The sequence below is a fragment of the Hordeum vulgare genome, chromosome 7H (genome assembly GCF_904849725.1).
Source record: "Hordeum vulgare subsp. vulgare chromosome 7H, MorexV3_pseudomolecules_assembly, whole genome shotgun sequence".
NCBI lineage: Eukaryota > Viridiplantae > Streptophyta > Magnoliopsida > Poales > Poaceae > Hordeum > Hordeum vulgare.
The window spans coordinates 147,301,917-147,320,385 of NC_058524.1; the positions used below are offsets into that span (position 1 = coordinate 147,301,917).

An 18,469-nucleotide genomic window follows, 5' to 3' on the forward strand; every position below is an offset into this window, starting at 1 on the left:
GCCTTCTCCAAATCAATGAACACCATATGAAGGTCCTTCTTTTGCTCCCTGTATCTCTCCATCAGTTGTCGCACCAAGAAGATGGCTTCCATGGTAGACCTCCCAGGCATGAAACCAAATTGGTTTTTGGTCACGCTTGTTAACCTTCTTAAGCGGTGTTCAATGACTCTCTCCCATAGCTTCATAGTATGGCTCATCCGCTTGATTCTGCGATAATTAGTACAACTTTGAACATCCCCCTTGTTCTTAAAGATTGGTACTAAAATACTCCGCCTCCATTCTTCGGGCATCTTGTTTGACCGAAAAATGAGGTTGAAAAGCTTAGTTAGCCATACTATCGCTATGTCTCCAAGGCCTCTCCACACCTCGATGGGGATACCATCAGGACCCATCGCTTTGCCTACTTTCATCCTTTTTAACGCCTCCTTAACCTCACACTCCTGGATACGTCGCACAAAGAACATGTTGGTATCATCAAAGGAGTCGTCTAGCTCAATGGTACAGCTATCAACCTCTCCATTGTAAAGGTTGTCAAAGTACTCCCGCCATCTACGCTTGATCACCTCATCCTTCACAAGAAGCTGATCATCTCCATCCTTGATGCATTTGACTTCGCCGACATCCCTCGTCTTCCTCTCCCTAATCTTGGCCATCTTATAGATGTCCCTTTCGCCTTCCTTAGTGTTTAAACGTTGTAGAGGTCCTCATACGCCCGACCTCTCGCTTCACTCACCGCCCGCTTTGCTGCCTTCTTCGCCACCTTATACTTCTCCATGTTAGCTGCACTCCTGTCCAGATATAGGCATCTGAAACAGTCCTTATTCTCCCTAATAACCTTCTGGACCTCATCGTTCCACCACCAGGTGTCCTTAGCTTCCCTTCTACTTCCCTTGGTCACCCCCAAACTCCTCTACAGCGACCTTCCGCAAGAAGGTCGCCATACTCGTCCACATCAAGTTTGCATCGCCTCCTTCCTCCCAAGGGCCCTCCTTAATGACCCTCTCCCTGAAAGCCTGGGATGCCTCCCCCTTGAGCTTCCACCACTTTGTTCTAGCGACTTTGGCACGCTTATCCCGTTGGACACGAATCCTAAAGCGGAAGTCAGCAACCACAAGCTTATGTTGAGGGACAACACTCTCTCCAGGTATCGCTTTACAATCAATGCAAGCGCGTCTGTCTTCTCTTCTAGAGAGGACAAAATCAATCTGGCTAGAGTGTAGACCACTACTGAACGTCACTAGATGGGATTCTCTCTTTCTAAAGAGGGTGTTAGCTACAACCATGTCGTAGGCTAGAGCGAAGCTCAGGACATATTCTCCTTCTTGGTTCCTGATGCCATAGCCAAAGCCCCCATGCACCCTTTCAAAACCTGTGTTAGATGTACCCACGTGGCCATTGAGGTCTCCTCCTATGAAGAGCTTCTCACCAATAGGTACCCTCCTAACCAAGTCCTTCAGGCCTTCCCAGAACTCCCTCTTGGTGCTCTTATTGTGGCCTACTTGCGGGGAATACGCGCTGATAACATTGAAGACTAAGTCCCCAACTACCAGCTTGACAAGGATCACCCGGTCCCCTTGCCTCTTAACGTCCACAACTCCATCCCTAAGGCTCTTGTTGACCAAGATGCCTACTCCATTCTTGTTTGACGTTGTCCCCGTGTACCACAACTTGAAGCCGGTATCCTCCACCTCCTTCGCCTTTTGTCCCTTCCATTTGGTCTCTTGGACACATAGGACATCAACACGCCTCCTCACCGCCGTATCAACTAGCTCTCGTAACTTACCCGTCAGGGACCCTACGTTCCAGCTACCTAAGCGTATCCTCCTAGGCTCGGCTAACTTCCTTACCCTCCGCACTCGTCGAGTCAAATGCGAAGACCCTTGCTCATTTTTCACTACACCGGGGCGTCGGTGCAGCGTGCCACTAAGGATGCGGCGACCCGACCCTTGCTCACTTATCACCGTATCCAGATCAAGATACGGCGCGCCACCAAGGGGGTGACGGCCCGGCCCTTGCCCATTTGACACCACACCCGGGTTCCGATGTGGCGCGTCGCTAAGAGGGTTACGCCCCCAACGAGTTTCCTTTGGGTTTCATCTCCATAAGAGTGGCTGGGTTTTTCACGTTGGCTCGCCACGCCTATCACAACCCTCCTCCTTTACCCGGGCTTGGGACCGGCTTTGCTAAGACAACATCGACGGAGTTTTGTATTTTCAAATAATGTTCACAAATTTGAGAAGTGTACGTATTTAAAAAAATGTTTGTAAAGTTTAAAAATTGTTCACGTTTTCAAGAAAATGTTTGCAAATTGGAATAATTGTTCATCCTTTTCAATAAAATAATCGCACTTTCATAAAAAAATGTGTAGAATTCTTACAAATTGATCTTAAGTTCGAAAAAAAGCTCACAATATCAAAAAATATTTGTATTTTTCCTAAAGTTTTGCATATTTGAAAAATGTTTGCACTTCCAAAAGAAATTCAGATCTGAAAATGGTATTTTTAAAAATGTTCATGTTTTCAAAAAAATATTTTGAAAAATAAAAAGAAAAAATGCATTAGTTTTTTCAGCTATAAAAAATGTATTAGCTACAGTACCCCGGACAGGTTGTGGTCGTACAGTACCTGTTTAATCTGTAATGTACGTTTACTCTAAATGATAACAAACCCCACTACGTATTTATCACCAAAGCTGGAGTTTTTTTAGGGTTATTTTCTTTTTGAAGGGATCATCAGTGATTCTTTTTGTAATGAAGGCTCGAGAAAAGCCCGGCTTTGAATTAACAAAGCCATCAAACCACCGGAATTACACAAAGCCACCCTTACAACCAACTGGGAACAACAAAAAAACAACAGATACAAGGTGATGCCGGGGCAGCTTACAAGCACCAAAGACTACACGCCCTATAGAAGTAATCAGAAAAAAGCACTATCTTGTAGTCGACGGGGTCCTTGGAGTGATCTTGAGAGGAACTTCAAACACAGCCAATGCCCAATATAGCAGAACCGAGCCCTCGTCTACCTTGGAAGGTGACCATCGTAACCGCTCCTCTCCAAATCCAGAGGGGACCCCTGCCCCTCACCTTGGCTCGAAAGGCGTCGGGCTGCCGGAAGATGGAATTGCTCCCCCTAGAGCAAGGAATGGACATGGTTCCGGGCACCAAAGCATATACTTAGCTCGACATACCGCTGCACGAAGAATACCAGACGAAAGTCCATACTGTGGCTTACTGTTGCAAGCATTGAGAGGAAAATTGCACAAGGGATCCGTCACTAAACAAACAAACAACGAGAAAATGGAGCATCCACAACTGGAATCAGATCAGCCTGCAGGCAGTTGTGTGTCCCTGGTATCGCATCTTGCTGCTGCCAACAATAGAGATAACCCCTATCCCCTCCCTGCCCAAGGCAAAGACGCGAGCAATCAAGCATAGATCGGCCAACGAACAATTCAAAAGAATTGCGAACATACACTAATTCAAACACAAAGAACCATGCTCCAAATCCCTCGCCGATGAGCGATGACCCAACATACCCAGCCACCACCGCGCATCACTCCTGCACTCTCCCACCTTGTCCAAGCTGGCACCTTCAAGAAGGAGACCACGCACGACGCGTCGTTGCCGTCTAGTCTCAGCAAGACAAGGGATTTCTCCTGGGAAAGGAGCGGGAGGGAGAGGGCCCGAACCTCGACGATGCCTCCGAGGAGGAGAACGACATCGGGCGGTGTCGCCGCCATCGTGGCTAGAGAAACCAGCCAAAGATTTCTCCCGATTCGGTTCGCAGCTCCAGGCAGCCCAACAACGGATCCGGTGACTAGAGGCCACCGGTGACCAGAGGCCACCGGCGACCAGATTCGGCGGGGCAAAGTGCAGCGGGTGGGAAAGAGGCCACCTTTAGATTCGGCCGCAAGCGAGGAGGGCGCAATGCCAGCTGCAATCGGCGAAAGCTCCTGTCGTCCCTCGCCACCCTAGCGGCGGAGGAAATAGAGGGGCACCACCTGCGACGCCGCTTTCTACAGAAGACAGCGCCATCGCGCCATCCGAGGCCGCCGCCTCGGCGTCCTGAACCCTCCGACCGGGAGCAACCAGATCCTCGGCCACGCCGTCCTTGATGACCACGCAGGCTGCGCTGGAGGTCTCCTCGGGCGACGGCGAGGGGGGAGGCGGGATGGTAGGGTCGGCGGCTAGGTTTCATCGCCACCCGAGTGGCCGAGTGGCCCCGAGCGGAGCGGCGTGGGGGTCGGGCGGTCTCTCACGAGTGAGTTCATAATCCATGGACGTCCCTTGTTCGATACCTTGTAGGTGCACAATATTTTTGGATTTCAATCCGTGTTATAGTTTATAGTACCCACTCTGTAATCGACCGGCCCGGCTCACTGAGAACGCGTCACTTCTATATTTAGAGGGAGGGCGGTGTATTTTAAGAAAATACAATTTTACCCTTTATTATGTAGGGATGTGGAGAGATCTCTTTCATTAATGTGTTTAGAGGGGTTGTACTGGAGTAGAAGTGATTGCATGATTTTACAAGGTGGCCCTTTCATGAATTCAGAATGATATTAGTTTTCTGCGCAAAAAAAAAGCGAGAGAGAGGGAGAATGATACTAGTTTGTTTGTTCAACTTTGCCAACACACATGCAGAAACATCTCTTGGCCAACTTTGCATGTTATATCCATAATAAAGTGTGTGAACTGTCATAGTCTAGTATCCATAAATAACTTTGCATACATAGAAAGATTGACATTGGTGATCTTAATGCATTAATATCCTGTCCAGTGGCGGAGACAGGACCCAGGCCGGGGGTGCCTGGGCCCTGGGCGTGAGGATTTGTTCATGTGTTGATTGTAACATTTTTTACACACTTGATCACTATTAATCACTGTAACAACGCAACAGGCCCGGGGCGCAGTCCTAGCCTGGCTCCGCCCCTGATCCTGTCTATTGTAGAAAAATAAGTCATAAATAGAAAAAATAGCACATATACATTCTCCGAAGAAAGCTGTTACGCATGTGTTAACATGTTATACATTCAATTTTAGAGACACAACCAACATAACTCTGGGGTTTCCAGCCATCTCCTCTTCCAAGCTGCCATGCCGGCTCCAACGTTGTTCCGCAGCCCTCACAAATCCATCCATGATCTCTTCAGACGACCCAAAATGCTGGACTATTATCGGCTCAAATCCAGCTCTTAACAGATTGGCTATCTTGCTCGGGGAGATCAGAGTGCTTTCCACATTGCTTGTAGGCTCATGCACTTGCATCTCTCTTATCGAAAACGAACCCTCCGCTTGAATGATTTCCCTCAGCTCTACATCCGAAGGTCCGTATATCGGTATGTAGAAACTATCAAACTTTGCTCTGTTAACCATGCCCTATCAATTTTTCCAGAAGTTCAACATGTCACGTACACGACCTTAACCCATCTGCGAATGGTAGAAATTGAACAAAACTCAATCGATGTAGACGAAGTCAATGTACCTTTGAGGTCATCTCACTTAATATAAGAGCCACTGATTCCCAGGCATGAGTGGATTCAGCAGCAGGTTCTTCAGAGCGCCTCCCCGCGAGGGAAACAACCAATCGACCCCCCGCGACCAATTCTTTGGCTCTCAGCTCAAGGAAAAGGGTGAAATCTTTCCTGAACTGCCGTGCGTAGGCTCCAATGACCACACTCCGTCTTCCTCGCCTGACATGCTCGTCGATGTCGTATGCCGGGATCTTGTTCCTCCTCAGTTCTTCAGGAGCCTGTAGTCACCTCCAAAGTTAATTGTATTGCTACAGCCGTCGAGCCGTGTAAAACTCATACCTCAGAGAGCCAGTGCAGGCTATTGGCCGAGCAGACGAGATGCAAGGAGCCACTGGTGAAGAGCCTCCCGTAGAATGACCCTGGCATAACACCGGTAACGACCGACTTGTGGCTTTGCTGGAACGTGACCAAACTCTTCACCACCATGTTGAAGTCGTTGTCAGGAAGATCGTTGAGGAAGACGCAGACTTCTACCGGTGGCTGCCGGGAACGAAGACGCTGGCTGCGGATGGCGTCAACGCAGATCGACACCAAAGCGAGCGCGTTTGGGCCGGAGGAACATCCCAGGTCCGCGACCACCATGCTTCTGGGCAAGGAGGCGCTGGCGCTGAGTAGATCGGCGATGGCCTCCTCTATAAGGGGCCTCACCCTGTTCTGCTCAGCGTTCTGCAAGTGAGTTCCATAGGAGTTTGTAACTAACAGCTAGGTGAATCAGTTCTGGGGGGAAACACAACAGCTGTGAATCAACCAAGGGAGGAAAAGATGCCTGTAGACTTGAGTTGCGAGCATAGCTTGTCTCCCCTTGTCCTCCATTCATGTGCACCGTCTGGTCGGAAGCCATGGATCTTGCTCAAGCAGGCTGAGCTTCCGATCTCGCAGTCGCACCTGCAAGATCCGGATTAGGAAGGCCGGCGATGCTGGTAAAGTCTCTGGGTGTTTAGAACTTAACATTTTTTGTATGGCAATCACATGGAGGTAACTATTCTGGCGGCTTATTGGCACCAATAATTAGGCCACTGTTCTTTCCTTCCAATCACTATTAGGACCAGCCAATCGAGAGCCATAGAGGTTGAGTCAAATTAAGATTTTTCTGAACCGGGCTAACCCCCTTGTCTTGAGTCAAATCAAGATAAGGATATACTAGCACTATGAAGTTGTCAGCACCTGAGCCCGTCTTTGGTTTCAGTTGGCGAAACAGTGAATTCGGTTTGGTGAATTTGTTCAACCGTTGGTTCTGTGCCCAGAAGCAAACGTTTCCGAATTTTAATCTGCACAGATACGGACTTCTCCTCTAGTGTATTTTAGCGATGACATCTGTATATGTGAGTATTACTTTAGGCCCCGTACAATGCTAGTGTTTAGGGAGGTGCTCAGAAAAATAAACTGGGTTTTCTGAAGCATCGATGCCTATTTTTTCATGAAAGAAGCCTAACTAAGCGTCTATCCTGTATAAATAAACATTATGCTTAAAAAAATTAGTTTATTTCTCTAAGCACCTTGCATCGTATAAGTCCTTAGTGTTTATGTTGTTAACCGATGAGCAGAGCAATTCCTCTCAAAAGTCTTTCAGTAGCTTTTTTACTTGTCTGTTGAGCTAATCTGGAATACACAGCAGCAGTTCAACGCACCCAAAAAAAATACTTCCTCCATCCCGAATTAAGTGACGCGGCGGGAGAGCTAAGCTAGTACTGTATAAATTTGTATATAGACAGAGGTAGTATGAAATAGCTTGGCACTATTTACTCAGGGCCATCTTCTTATCCCAAGAAATACACAATAATCTCGCTAGTCTTTCAGTGCAAGCTATGCACAATAATCTGTATGGTCTGTCCATCTATCATATGACAAAGATTTCACAAGACAATATATACACGAGCGTTCAACCACTTGTACAAACTCTTATTACCTCTACGTAGGGACACACATAGATACAGAGTATTTCAGGCGCGCAAAACAGAGCAGCAGAGAATTAAAGGCCTGACGGCACACGAAGATCCGGTCGCTCACGGGCTAAACAACCGCCCGCTGCGTTCGTACCATGGACACGAGCAGCCGAGCCGGCTCGCCATGGCGGCGAGATCACATGGACTTGAGCATGGCGGTGGTGCAGGAGCCGCCGCCGGACTTGTACGGCAGCGCGGGGCGGCTGTAGTGGCAGCCGATGAGGTAGAGCGCCAGCCGCTTCTTGACCCTCCTGAGCAGCAGCAGCTTCTCCTCCCCCCACTCCACCACCGCCACCACCACCTGCCGCTTCCACCGCCTGTCGCGCCCGCCGCCGTCGTCGTCGTACCGGTGGTCCTCGTCGTCCTCCGCCTCGCCCTGCTTCTCGCCGCCGGGCGCCGGCGAGTCCCATTGCAGAGGGTAGCTTCGCAGGAACACCCGCCTGGTGCTGTAGTCCTCGTACCGGAAGCTCCTCGTCGGCTTCACCGCCGCCTCCTCCTCCTCCTCCCTGGATACCTTCCGGCCGAAATGATCCTCCATTTTGGCGGCGATCGCTGGCTTGGCTGAGCCAACAATGCGGTCGATGGTGTTCTTATATGGGCGGTTAAGCGGCAGGCGGCCACGACACCTTTATTTCGATTTTCTTCTGGCTTTGTTTGGTCGTGCGTGACTGTGGGCAGTGTGGGCGAGCTGGTTAACAATTCGGGTGGTTTGATGGGCCTGGCACGGGGGGTGTTTTTCTATGCTTTCTTGGGGTGGGATTTCCTTTGCCGGTAATCTGATGGCAACCACTCGGACGGGCGACTTTACTTGACTGTCTTCTGCTTCTAAACAAATGAATTCAGATTGTTCTTCCAAGATATACTCTTGCAAAAGATAGATCTGCTTTTGCTCAACTAGTAAAATGGTGCAGAAAAAGCAATGTCTTACCGCCAAGTTATGGTGCAGCACGGTGGCAAGCTGAGAAGCCTCGCGAAATGCTCCTCAAGCCGCACCCGGGGCCACACCCTAGTCACCCGGCCGCCGTCGCCTTCTCCTTTTTATTAATACCACTCCCTTTTTATTGAATGGCTACAATTATAACATCAGATACTGGAACAACACTCACTGGGGCTACATCCAACCAGACTTTCGAAGGGAAGAACCTAGCTAATCTTGCTAACTCATGTGCCACCTTATTATTCTTCCTAAAACAGTGTTAGGAAAGATATGATTGAAATCTAATGACAAAAAATAAGTCATCGAAGATTGCGCTGGCCACCGAGGATGAATATCCTTGTTTGAGTGCTGAAATCACCTCCACATTATCAGAGTTTACTTCGAGTCTGATGTATCCTGCTGTTCTGGCAAGGTTTAGACCAAACCTAACAGCAATAGCTTCTGTAATGAAGGCATCATAGCAAATTTCCAGCTTCTCATGTGCAGCAGCAATGAACTTTCCATTGTGGTCTCTCATTACAGCCCCTACCGATCCCTGGAGAGAATCTTGATCAAAGCTACCATCCACATTTTGCTTAACATAGTCCCTCCTTGGTTTCTTTCAGCCTTCTATCGGAACTTTAGGCTTTCTGGAGTTCGCAGCAATGTAGTTTGCCGCCATTTGAGGGAACCCTCCATGAGTGATTTTCGTCCTTTCCCACCATAAGTACCAGCAACATATAGACACCGTTTCTCTCAGCTTCGGCAAGCCCAACACATGGATGTGATTATCTGGTAAGCTTATTAAGAAGTCAACCACTGCCTCACCACGCAGATTCAATTGTAACCCAACTTTTATCACATCCCTCATTCCAAGGAGTTCCCAAACCTGAACCGTGACAGAGCATTCAAATAGGAGTTGACGGATGTTCTCCGGCCCATTGTTGCAACATGGGCAGGTTGGCTTGATCTTGAGATGCCTGTCACCTAAGATTGATCGACATGGTATGTCACTATGAAGAATTCTCCATACAAAAATTTTGATCTTTGCTGGGAGCAAAGACTCCAGGCCGAGTTCCATACAGATGTTGGTGAAGAAGAACATGGTATACCCTCTGTATTTTGGCTGAATTTTGAGTCCCAAACGGCGTGGTAAGCAGACTTTACCGTGAGAACTCCTGATTTTGTAAGACTTCATGCCAAGAAATCTGACGTTTCATAAACCAGGAGTGGAATCGCAAGGATTCTTTGAGCATCAATAGAGCAAAAAGTCTGATTCACCAGCGATGAGTCCTAGTCTCCTGACATTGGATCAATGAGGTCTGCAACCCGAGAGAGAAGATGACCCCCTCTACTAGAAATAACCTTCCGTTTTGGTGAAAGTGGGATCCATTGATCCTCCCAAATATTAATTTTATGACCATCGCCAACCCTCCAAATATGACCAATTTTCAGAGATTCCACTATTGCTATAATGCTTTTCCATGTAAATGAAGCTTTCTTTTTCAGTCTTGCATTCATGAGATCATCGTCGGGATAATATTTTGCTTTGAGCATCTTAGCACAAAGTGATTCAGGGTCATCGATAAGGCGCCACGCTTGTTTTGCCAGTAAAGCCAGATTAAAGCAATGGATGTCTCTCAACCCCAATCCCCCTCTACTTTTCGGTATGCACATCTTCCACCAGGAAAACCAGTGCATTCTCTTATGCGATGCATCATCCCCCCACCAAAAACTCAAGATCGCGTCTGTAATTCCTTTGCAGATTTTCTTTGGAATTTTGAATACCGACATCGCGTAAGTTGGTATGGCTTGTGCAACTGCTTTGATAAGCACTTCTTTGACTCCAAATGACAGATTTCTCTCCTTCCATCGTGACAATCGCAAGATCAGCCGGTCGATTAAATATTGGAAGATGTCCGATTTATCCAGACCAAGGATAGAGGGAAGTCCCAAGTACTTGTCATTCAGAGCCTCCGTCGTGATATTTAGGATGGTACAGACTTGAACCTTTGTGTTTACCTAGGTACTCGGACTGAAGAAGATACTAGATTTCTCCACACTCACCAGCTGTCCAGAAGCGCCGCAATAAGCATCCAAAACAACTTTCAAGCTAGACGCATTCATTACATTTGCTTTCATCAAAATTAAAGAGTCATCAGCAAACAAGAGGTTTGAAACAGATGGGGCATTGCGGCAAACCTTGAACCCTTCTAGTTCACCTGATTGTTCTGCATGGTGAAGGAGCGCACACAGTCCTTCAGTAACCAGCAGGAATAAATACGGAGATATAGGATCCCCCTGTCGAAGACCTCGCGAAGGTTTATAGTATCTGTTTCAGCTGAATTATACCTCACTCTGTATTCCACTGATGAAACACAACTCATGATCATTTTGATCCATTCAGACCTAAAGCCCAACTTGAGAATTATAGCCTCCAGAAAAACCCATTCAACACGATCATATGCTTTGTGCATATCCAACTTTACCGCACACAATCCCTCCATTCCTTGTTTCTTCTATTTAATTGCATGCAGACACTCGTAGGCTATCGGAACGTTATCGGTGATTAGTCTCCCAGTAACAGAGGCAGTTTGTGTGGGGCTAATGATTTCTGGCAACCAGATTTTCAGTCTGGTGGCAATCATCTTGGAGATAACTTTATATACCACATTGCACAAGATAATAGGCCTGAACTATTTAACAGTTTCAGGCGTGTTTATCTTGGGGATCATAACAATAGTAGTATCATTCCAGGCTGGTGGAATTACTTGTGAGTTAATAGCCTCAAGCACTCCCCTAACCAGATCTTCCCCCAGCATTGGCCAAAATCTCTTGTAAAAAACTGCATGTAAACCGTCAGGTCCGGGTGCTTTGAAGTCACCAATTGAGAATAATGCTTTCTTAACCTCTTCTGGAGTATAGGGGGGCATAAGGGCATAATTCATGTCCTATGTCACACGTCTAGGCACCCTAGACAACACATTCTCATCCGGCAGATGGACCTGTGCTGTAAACAGGTCTGAAAAATAAGTGGAGATGATGAACCTCATGTCATCTTTGCTTTCCTTCCACACACCAGTATCGTCGAGCAGCTTCTTAATGCAGTTTCGCTTCTTACGAGCAGAGGCTACTCTATGAAAATAAGCAACGTTTCGGTCTTCATGCAACAGCCAGTTGGCCCGACCCCGTTGGATCCATATGAGCTCTTCTTGATCAAGCAGATTTTAAAGCAGAACTTGGATATCTTTCATTTTCTATCGATTCTCTGAAGTATTCGGTCCCCTTCTCAATTTATCCAGCTCTTTATTTAGCTTATTAACCCTCTTCTTAGGACTGTTGAGGGTCTCACAATCCCATACATGCAGATCATGCAACAGTGCCTTGGTCCGGTTCACCAATGAGGGGCCTAGACCCGCAGTGTTGGCACGCTTCCATGGTGAGGTGATGATCTCATTGACTATCCCTTCATCTAACCAGCGGGTTTCGAACATCTGTTTCCGACTTGTTTGTTGCCTCATGAATGGTTTAAAATACTCACTGTCCAGCGGAATAGGCCTATGATTAGAGTGGGAATGATGTTCATGAATCAGGGCCGCATGGGGGAATCTTTCTGCCCACATCTCGTTGCAAAGAGCCATGTCTAATCTCTCTCTGAGTGGCCCTCTACTCGTGTGAAAATGTACCCTATCACCAGCACTTCCTGGAGCCCACAGTCCTCAATGCAGTTTCTGAAATCCCGCATGTAGTGGTCCGGTCGGATGTTGCCTCCTTCATTTTCACTCATGTTAGAAATTTCATTAAAGTCCCCAATAACAATCAATGGACCCGAGTTGTTTGCGTGAATGTCCCGAATATATGACCGTGAGAGATGCTTGCTATCCTAGTTTGTTCTCCATAGAACCCTGTAATTCGCCACGCTGGTGAATTCCCATTCATAATTAATCCATGAATGAAATTATTCAAAGAATAGTTCAAAATCGCTTCACAAGAGGAATTATAGTAGAGAACAAGCCCATCGGCCCGGCCATCACTAGCCACTAAGTGAAAGTAATCAAAACCTGGCTTAACTTTCAAAACTTGTGCCTTATCATAATTTAGATGTGATTCATACAGGAAAATCACATCTGCTTTTAGACGCCCTTGGAGATCCAACAACCCCCGAACTGCCGTGGGCGAAATCAACCCCCGACATTTCCATGCTAGAGTTTTCATTGCTCACGGCGATCCTCCCGCAAGGAGGTCACCGATCTGACATTGGTTTGAGATAATTCCATTCCTGAGATTCTTCCTCCCGCAACACCCTTTTCTTCAGACTATGCAGTCCCTTCCTCCCCTTGTGTGTGCCTCTTATTTTTTTGCATGGGGAGACATAGACAGGTGGAAGCGGGGGTACAGGCGCCAAAGCTCCCGCCATCACCAAAGCTAGGGGATTCGTCCCCCATCCCCCGTTTCATTCACGATTAAGTCTTGACTCGCTGAGCTCGAGCTCGTTGCGTTATCAACCAATGGACGCTTATTTTGCAACTGCAAGTTATCCTTCACCACCGCAAGGGTGTTACTTTCCGGCTCTTCAGATAGTTCCCCCTTTCCTCTTTCAGTTTCCATCATATCCCCATTATTCATTGTGTTCTGATTCTGCGCATTGAAACACCAGCTTTGGTTAGGGTTGTACGTGTCTCTCCCCCTTCCTCTTCCTCCTCCTGCACTTCCTCTAAATCCTCGCCCTCTCTGGGGTCCGGCTACACCACGGCCAGTATGTCCAGCTCTGGACGCATCAGCAAAAAAAATTCACCCCATCCAAAGGATGATTCATCATGTTCTCCATCCCCGCATTCTTCATGCCAATGGACAAACTACCTACAATTGAAGCAGAAGGTGGGTAGCTTTTCATATTTAACTTGATAACGAACACGTTCCTCGCCCTTCTTCCTTATCACAAACCTCTTTATCTTTGCATTGATATCAATATTGACTTTAATCCAAACAAATTCTCCAAAGAATCCAGTCGGTAACCTTAGCTGAATCTCCTCCACCTACCCAATGTGTGAGGCCATCCCTCGAACTGCTTGTTCCATCAGGAAATTGTCTAGGAGGCAGTGTATCTGCGCCCAAACTGCTATTCTGTCGAATTGGATAGATTCCGGTTTTTAAATCCGTCATACTCTTTCATTATCAATGCTTGTCCCCTGAAAAGCCATGGACCTTCAAACATAGCCTTGTTCCAATCTGCCAAACACCCAAATTGCATTGTGAAGAGATTCTCATTGATCTTCCTCCAAACCACAGACCTAGATGGATTCCATGCTCCCCGCATGTCTCCGTAGAGCGCACTTGGACTAAAAGTTTTTGGGGTATGAACCCTAGCGATAGCTAGCCACTTGGCTGCCGCCATGAGATCACGCAGTTCCTCTTCCCAAACGGAATTGTCATCTTCTTGTTAGTGTAGGAGACTCGAAGAGATTTCCTTTCAAGAATGAGATAATTAAAACCACCAATTCTTTGATCAGGAGATTTTTTTAACCCATGATTTCTTCATTGAGCTACCTTGGTTTGGATTTCACCTAAAGCTTTTCCTGTGGTTTGTTCCTATCATGGTGCTTGTCATTAACCCAAGTTCTCAATGTATCCTCTTGGTGTAAGATTTGTTCATATGTTGTTTCTCCCAATCTATCCTTGCTTCTTTTAGTGGTTGGTTGTCACCTCATATTTGTTGAGATGATTTTCATAAGGCAACTACTATCTTGTTCTTTTCACTATTGGTTTTCCAACTACTACGTCAATTCTCTGTCCGGAGGCTCTTCAATGCTATTGTGATGATAGTTGTCATTATGTTCTTAATTCTCTTCTTCCGCTTGAGCTAGTTCTTTTCTCTTCTTCCGGAGGCATTGTGATATTGCTCATTTGGGTCAATCTTGGTTGTTCTATCAAGATCATGGTGTTCCCTTGCTCTATTTACTTGTTTGTTGTGAATATTGTCTATTTCTTTCACCTTTTCGAAATTTTTGTCCCTTTTTCCTACCGAAGTGCTGCCGAAATTTTCCGTGAATTCTTGCTTCTTTCCCATATCATTCCTCATCACCTTGCAACTTTCAAGGATAATTGGTTTCACTCGTTGGTAAAGAAGCGACTAAGTTTTTACCTCTTGCCTTCTCATCCTCCCCCCTTTTCATTCTTGGATCTCGGGGCGAGATCCTCTTGTAGTGTAGGAGAGTTGTGACAGCCCGATGCCGACATTCCAGAAGCTTCCCCTTTTCTTTCCGTTTTCGTCGTGTGGGTATTTTCAGTTGCCGCATCATCATCGCATCATCTGCATTGCATCGGCGTCTCCGTTGCCGCCCGTTTTCAAAACTTGCATCCGTTGTTAGTTGCCGGTTAACGTCGTTGTTCGTTCCGAGCCTGACCGCACACGCACGCGCCCGCGGCACCGTCGTAACTCTGTTTTTAAAGCGTGTATAAAACTTTCTCCGTTTGAGCTGGAATTTGACGTGCGGTCTTATTTTAATATAGCTAGGCCGCCTGTCAAGTTTCGTCGCAATCGGAGTTCGTCTGGTACCCGAACGGTCGACCGTAGCGGCACCGTATTCGGTCTACCGTCGGCGTGTGTCGGTGTTCTAAAATTCGTTGCCGCGCCGCCCGTTCTCCCTCTCATCTCCGGATATTCCCTCTACACGGCCACGTACCTGTTCCCGCGTTCGGAATCGTCCGAATCCGACCCCGCGGTTGGATCCGGAACGAAATTCCGGCTAACCTAGCCCCCCCATTTGTTATAAATAGACCTCCTCCTTAATTTTAGGCAACCAACCCCTCTCCACCTCGGAATCTGCACCGTCACGAAACCCTAGCCGCCCCACCTGCCCTCTCTCTCCTCCCCCAGCCGCCGAGCCCGCCCGAGCCCGCGCGCGGCCCGCCGAGCCCATCTGGCCGCCGCCCCGGGGCTGCAGCCGCCGCCGTGTGCCCGAGGCCTCCTCGCCCCGTCTCCTCCCGAGCACCTCCACGGCTGTGCGCCACCCTCGCCGGAGGTCCTCGCCGGCCGCCGCCTCCGCGCCGCCGCGCCAGCCGCCGACCAGCCCGCCGCCCTCGGACCCGCGCCGCCTCGCCTGCGCGCCTGCCCGGATCTGCCACCGCCATCACCAGCGAGCCCAGGTCCTCGTCATCGGCCGCTCGGAGCCTCCCCGCGCTGGATCCAGTGTCCTCCCCGCCGGTCCCGCCGTCCCACGGTCTCCTCTGCGGTGCGGAGCTCCGGCCTCCTCGTGCTCGTCGTCGGCCGCGCCAGGGTCGTGCCCTCGGGCCACCGCGGGGAGAACGACGCCCAGAGGACGCGCCCCAACCGCTCGGCTGGGTCCCGTGGGTTGCTGCTGCCGGCCCAGGCCAGGGCGCCCAGCGGCCCACCAGCACTGCGCGCCCCACATGGCCCAGTGCCAGGCCGCCTCCTCCCCTTCAGCCGGCCTTTCGGCCCAAGATGAGTCTCCTGTGCCTGTTCCCTATTCCCCGCCCGTGGTGATTTATTCTATGATGTGCTATGCCCCTGTGTAGCCCATTAGGCTTAGATTCGGCCCGTTAGCTATTTAGAATTTTCGGAGTTTAATTATAATTCCAGAAAATTAGACGTTTAATAAAATCCCCGTAACTTTTTATCCGTAAGTCGGATCGCGAAGATTTAGGTATGTATCTCGGGTAGAATTTCGCGTAGGATCTGTTTTCACAACTTGCATATTTTTTTGACGCCGTTTAGGGTGCCTAATGCCTCGTTTTGCGTGTTGTTTCACTAGGATCTGTTCCGTAGTTATTTCTCCTGCGTGTCCGGACTGCCCGTATCCCGTAGAGTAAATGTCCATGTTTTAGGGACTATTTTTCTGTGTATTTTAGAGTGGACAATGGTATTTTTACGTGTAGGGATTTGCCGGTAGTTTATTTTCCCGTATATAGGTTATTCTCCCGCATTATTGTGTGGCTTTATTTTGTGTTGCAACCCCACATATTTTATATGATCCCGGGGTAGAAAAATCCCATGGGTTTTTCTGTGCAATTAGTTTTAGCTTTCGAGTAAGTTAGTTCGCGTGATATTTTGCTAAGTTGCCCTTTTGTTTAATTCGTAGGATTTATTCTGTGCCTCGTTTGAATTAGTTGTCAACTAGAGAGTTGATCTTGGATGTTTTGTTTAGCCCCTGCTATTTTTGGTTGCACTAGAAATGCATGTTTAGGTGTTGTTTGCTTGCTCTCAAGTTGCTAGAAATAGTGTTGTTTTAGGGGAGGTGAAATATTTCTAAGTCTGGAATCTGTTATATTTTGTTGCTGTCTTGTCTTGCTTCTATCTTTGGATCTGTAACTCTTTTGAGGTTGGTCCAATGGAGTTAGTTGTACCCCTTGTGTTTCTCTAACATGCTGTGAAGTTTCATGCCATTTGGAGTCCTGTAGCTTAGGATTTTGCTGCTGTCAATATGCCTTCAGGCTGAAAACTGCACTTTCATGAGGTGTTATTTTCACTAAGTCTGAAATAGTGCGTGAGATGCCATTTTGTGTCTTCTTTTCCTAGTGCTCATTGCTGCCACGCTAGTTGTTGTTGGTTGTTTGTAGTAGTGCTTCTTGCCCTCTTCCGTGCCGTGTCTTGCTTGAGCATATCGGAGTTGTGTAGCCGTAATTGTGGGGCGTAGAAAATGCTATGTGGTTGTTTATGGCAGATTGTGGTCATTTCTTGTTTTGCTCGTAGTTGTTGAACCGTAGCTCCGATTTGATCGTGTCCTACATGAAACTTGCTTAGAATCTCGTGTAGTTTCATTTTCCCTTGCTGGTTGGATGTTTTGAAGTGCTCATAGCCGTCGTTGCACACATAGTGCATTCATGCCATCATATCTTGCGGTGCTTGTATCTTTTGAACCGTAGCTCCGTTGGAGATGTTCTTTATGTGTAGATTGCTTGCCTTGACGCGTAGAATCACGTGAACCTATTCGTTTTGCTGTTTAACAACTAATTAAATGCATTAGTTCAGATCTGGACAGAATTGTAAATTAACATGTGAGGTCGTCTCGGAAATGCTATAAGTCATTTCCGACCTCATTTAAAATGTTTAGATAGGTAGTTTAATTTCCGCTTCACCTCTTGCATGTTTGACAACATTAATATTGCCGTGTAGATAACCGGGAGTGAACTAAATAATTAACGTGGAGTTTCGTCAATATGCAACTCGTGCATATTGAGCTTCACTTAATGTGTAGTGTTTGATTGTGTGATTTGTCATGCCGTGACTTGCATGTATTCAGCAGCTCATGCATCATATGTGCTATGCATCGTGTGGTGAATTTCGTGTGTTGATTTGTGTTTCCGGTTTGCTTCGTCTCGATTTGTGAGGACCCGCTCGACTACGTCGGTTCGTCTGCTTCACGGAGGCATTCTTCTTCCAAGCGGGATCTCACGCAAGATGATCATTTCCCCATATACCATTACTATCATTGCCATGCTAGTTTGTCGCTTCTATCATTTATGTCTCGTTGCCTACCACCTGTTAAATTCAGCCTCTCAACAATGCCATGAAACCTTCAACCTGTTCAACCTAGCAAACCACTGATTGGCTATGTTACCGCTTGCTTTACCCTGTGTTAGCGTTGCTAGTTCCAGGTGCAGATGCTTCCATGTTAAAACATGGGTCCCTTGTCATATCACCATATTAATGCTATTTAATTTAATGCACCTATATACTTCGTAAAAGGTGGAAGGCTCGGCCTTTCTAGCCTGGTGTTTTGTTCCACCTTTGCCCCCTTTAGTTACCGGCTACCGGTGTTATGTTCCATAAATGAGCGCTCCTAACACGATCGGGGTCGTTATGGGGACCCCCTTGATAATTCGTTTTAGATTAAAGCTGGTCTGGCAAGGCCCAACTTTGGTACTACATTTGCCTAATCACCTAATAAAATTGCATAGGGACTTTCCGGACCCCGAGGATAATTTAATCAACCCCCGGGCCAGTGCTCCTCATGAGTGTTGGTCCAAAACAGAGCAGCTTATTAACGCTACCCGGGGCAACTCGGCGTTTGGCGTGGTAACCATCGCTCATCCGTCGTGTCCTGAGAACGAGGTACGC

General features: G+C 47.6%; 3 protein-coding genes across 4 annotated transcripts; all 3 read right to left on the reverse strand.

Moving 5' to 3' along the window:
• Window positions 1-2,747: 2,747 nt before the first annotated feature.
• Window positions 2,748-4,557, reverse strand: LOC123407510. 2 transcript variants are annotated; one of them, XM_045100658.1, is made up of 2 exons: window positions 3,535-4,487; window positions 2,748-3,398 (listed from the first exon to the last, which is right to left on the reverse strand). In XM_045100658.1, the coding sequence occupies exons 1-2, from the start codon at window positions 3,736-3,738 to the stop codon at window positions 3,273-3,275; spliced, it is 330 nt and encodes a 109-aa protein (XP_044956593.1). In that variant the 5' UTR covers window positions 3,739-4,487; the 3' UTR covers window positions 2,748-3,272. The 2 variants fall into 2 exon arrangements, 1 of the variants encoding a protein (XP_044956593.1); XR_006612625.1 differs by having other exon boundaries at window positions 3,472-4,557.
• Window positions 4,558-4,961: 404 nt separating this feature from the next.
• On the reverse strand, window positions 4,962-6,583 carry LOC123408559 (probable jasmonic acid carboxyl methyltransferase 2). The gene is made up of 4 exons (XM_045101640.1): window positions 6,299-6,583; window positions 5,812-6,198; window positions 5,484-5,750; window positions 4,962-5,377 (listed from the first exon to the last, which is right to left on the reverse strand). Exons 1-4 carry the CDS (start codon window positions 6,371-6,373, stop codon window positions 5,024-5,026), a joined length of 1,083 nt encoding a protein of 360 aa, XP_044957575.1. The 5' UTR covers window positions 6,374-6,583; the 3' UTR covers window positions 4,962-5,023.
• Window positions 6,584-7,352: 769 nt separating this feature from the next.
• On the reverse strand, window positions 7,353-8,193 carry LOC123410171. Its single transcript, XM_045103068.1, has one exon. The coding sequence runs from the start codon at window positions 8,011-8,013 to the stop codon at window positions 7,612-7,614; it is 402 nt and encodes a 133-aa protein (XP_044959003.1). The 5' UTR covers window positions 8,014-8,193; the 3' UTR covers window positions 7,353-7,611.
• Between the last annotated feature and the right edge of the window lie 10,276 nt (window positions 8,194-18,469).

Excerpts from the sequence above, each read along its gene's own strand:
- LOC123407510 (XM_045100658.1), bottom strand. The coding sequence starts at position 3,738 with ATGGCGGCGACACCGCCCGATGTCGTTCTCCTCCTCGGAGGCATCGTC. Across the intron at positions 3,399-3,534 it reads TGATGCGCGGTGGTGGCTGG|GGAGGGGATAGGGGTTATCT; the intron begins GTATGTTGGGTC and ends TGCCTTGGGCAG.
- LOC123408559 (XM_045101640.1), bottom strand. The coding sequence starts at position 6,373 with ATGGCTTCCGACCAGACGGTGCACATGAATGGAGGACAAGGGGAGACA. Across the intron at positions 5,751-5,811 it reads GCCTGCACTGGCTCTCTGAG|GCTCCTGAAGAACTGAGGAG; the intron begins GTATGAGTTTTA and ends AGGTGACTACAG. Across the intron at positions 5,378-5,483 it reads TAAGTGAGATGACCTCAAAG|GGCATGGTTAACAGAGCAAA; the intron begins GTACATTGACTT and ends AAAAATTGATAG.
- LOC123410171 (XM_045103068.1), bottom strand. The coding sequence starts at position 8,013 with ATGGAGGATCATTTCGGCCGGAAGGTATCCAGGGAGGAGGAGGAGGAG.